Genomic DNA, 2,899 nt, shown 5'->3' on the forward strand with positions numbered 1-2,899 from the left:
TCAATAACGTGAGGAAGTGAGTAACTAAAATTAATGTTAGCCCTACATAGTTCTACAACTGGCATAATAGGCAATAAGTTACAAAATGAATGTGTTCCTGTGTTGCACCGCCGCGCACAGCACAGTGGAGGCGCTCAAGTCGCGGCGTTTGGCCGCCTGATAAGAGGCCACTGAGGGTCCTGTGCTGCGTGCAGTCCAGCACACAATGTTTTCAGACAATAGTGCGCTCTCCGAGCTCAGCCCACATAATAGGCCTACATTGTTTGTCTACATGTATTCAAACAGAAACTGTCCCCAAATAAAACACAGGACTCTGGGCTGCAGTCGCCCAAGCTTTTTTTTCTCACTATACGCACAGTGCCGCGTGCATGTGTCCAGGCCTTTGCGCGCACGCACGCAATCACACGCACACACGCGCGCGCACGCACGCATGCACACACGCACGCGCGCGGACACACACACACACACACACACACACGCACACACACACACTCACACACACACACACACACACACACACACACACAGACACACACACCGATTCTAGACCATGCAAGTTCTCTGTTTACTCAATACTATAATAATTGCAGAATGAGAAGATGAAAATAAAAATGTAATTTAGAAAAATGTCATGGAGAGGATTTGTTGACAGTTTAAAAATCCGTAAGTTACAGGCTCCTCCCCTTCAGTGATGCAGTGATAACGGAACCTCCTTAATTACTAATTTCTCCATCCCAGCCGCGTCCCTCTCTTTATCCCACAAGTTCCTTCATGCATGCAATACCTGATTCCGACTGCATCTGATCTACTCGTTTATATACAAGATAGACTACCCGAGGTTTATCGTTCGATTCCGGCATGGAAGATCTGAAAGAACCGTCGATGGTGCACAGGTCTACTTCGTTCAGCATCAAGAGTCTACTGCTTCCCTCTAAATGCGATAAACAGGACTCCGCGGTTCCCGAAAAACACACTCCATCACCAGGGTCCGATTCGGGGGGAAAATCCCTGGATCCTGCTGAGATGGAATCCGCACCTTTGGACCCGGAGAAACAGAAGGAGGGGGAGGAGGGTAACACGGAGAAGGCGACGGAACCGAGTAAAAACGGGAAATATGATAAACCACCATTCAGCTACAACGCTTTGATCATGATGGCCATCAGACAGAGCCCGGAAAAGAGGCTAACCCTCAACGGTATTTACGAGTTCATCATGAAGAACTTTCCCTATTACCGGGAACACAAACAAGGCTGGCAAAACTCTATCAGACACAACCTGAGCCTCAATAAATGTTTTGTAAAAGTGCCGAGGCATTACGACGACCCGGGGAAGGGAAACTACTGGATGCTGGACCCATCGAGCGACGATGTGTTTATCGGTGGAACTACGGGGAAACTTCGGAGGCGCTCTGCAACCTCCAGAGGAAAGCTGGCGATGAAACGGGGGCTGCGCTTTGCTCCTCTCGGTTTGGGAATAAATGACAGGGCTAACAACCCACTGTACTGGCAGATCTCGCCGTTTTTATCTTTGCATCACCCCCATTACAATGGCTCATCGCCGGGTTTTCTGAACCAAGGGCACGCGTATGGGTCCTTACTTCCCGGGGTGGATCAACTTGGTAACGGAGACCTTACGCGCCCCATTCTCGGTGGATCTGCCGGGGCTCTGGGCTTAAACGGTTACGGCGTGAACACGTCTCCAGTTGGGCTGCTATCTGGACAGAGTGGCTACTTCGTCTCAGGGAGCCAGCACCCTCCGCCGCATCTCCAACAGAGCGCGCCGGCCTTCAGCGTGCCGAGCAGCTCGCCACAGACTCTGCTCTCAGACACACTCAGAACGTCCTTACAGGCTTTCTCACCGGGTGTGTCGAGTGGGTTTCACGGAGTTTTATCCCATCAAAAGAGGCTCGCTCCCAATGCTTTTTTAAACTGATCTCATCACTACAAGCATAGGTGCACACAATAAAAGGGCAATTGGGGGCAAATATCATCATTGATCGCAAAGTATAGGCTAACTTAAAAGACTATTTCTCAAAGATAATATGGCCATATGTACCCCGAAGAGCAACGGTTTATTATTTTGCGTTATTAGAAAGGGCACAGAGACCTTTTTACTTGCGGGTTAACAAACTAGACTTGCCAAAGGCAACGATATATTTCGAACTATTTATATCTTGTACAAAGATTTTCAATACTTTCTTTGAGTCGTTTATTTATGTTTTATATTTATTACGTACTGTATTTAAATTTTATTGTCAGTGTACACATCAGTATTGAAAAACGGCATTATAAATTATTTATATGAATATTAATTTTGAATAAATTGGGGAAAGCGCCTTAAACGAATGAGGAGTACAAGTCAAACAGGAGACAACGAAAGCCTACAACTCTTCTCTTCTCAGGTTCCCAGTTTAGACTCAAACGTAGGCTACTGCTGTATCTTATGTAAACAAATGGTACGCAACACATTAGAAAGGGGTAGAGTTGTGTGTGCATTTTTTCCTTTTGTCAATCATAGCATATTGTCCTCTGTTTTGTCGATGGGGCCATTTATGGGCGCATGTAGGCCTAGGACACGATATGCATGCCAGTAGAGGCAGTAGGCCTCCACCTATATGCTAGCATGCCCGGTGACTGACCCTATATTTCCATATTTCCATCTTCCATATAAAGCACTTGAGGTTTTCTGCTTCCTGGTAAATTCAGATCCTGTTGTCTTGATCCCTTGATCTGCTGTTTAATAATGGTCCCACCTTGGAGGACACAAAGCAATATCCCTTTAACGCTTGGAAAATGGTGGGTATCAAATCATATAGACCATTGAACATTGGAGGCAGAGCGAGGTGCAGCCTAGCCTACTTTAGCTACTTTCTTTTAAAACCAATGCAAATGGCGCTGAA

The 2,899-nt window shown here is 46.6% G+C and overlaps 1 protein-coding gene across 1 annotated transcript; it reads left to right on the top strand.

The window, feature by feature from the left end:
* Nucleotides 1-858: 858 nt before the first annotated feature.
* Nucleotides 859-1,932, top strand: LOC311326670 (forkhead box protein G1-like; the record flags this gene model as incomplete). Its single annotated transcript, XM_084459606.1, has 1 exon — nt 859-1,932. One exon carries the CDS (start codon nt 859-861, stop codon nt 1,930-1,932), a length of 1,074 nt encoding a protein of 357 aa, XP_084315732.1.
* Between the last annotated feature and the right edge of the window lie 967 nt (nt 1,933-2,899).

The sequence above is a fragment of the Borostomias antarcticus genome (assembly GCF_949987555.1).
Source record: "Borostomias antarcticus genome assembly, chromosome: 2".
Lineage (NCBI taxonomy): Eukaryota > Metazoa > Chordata > Actinopteri > Stomiiformes > Stomiidae > Borostomias > Borostomias antarcticus.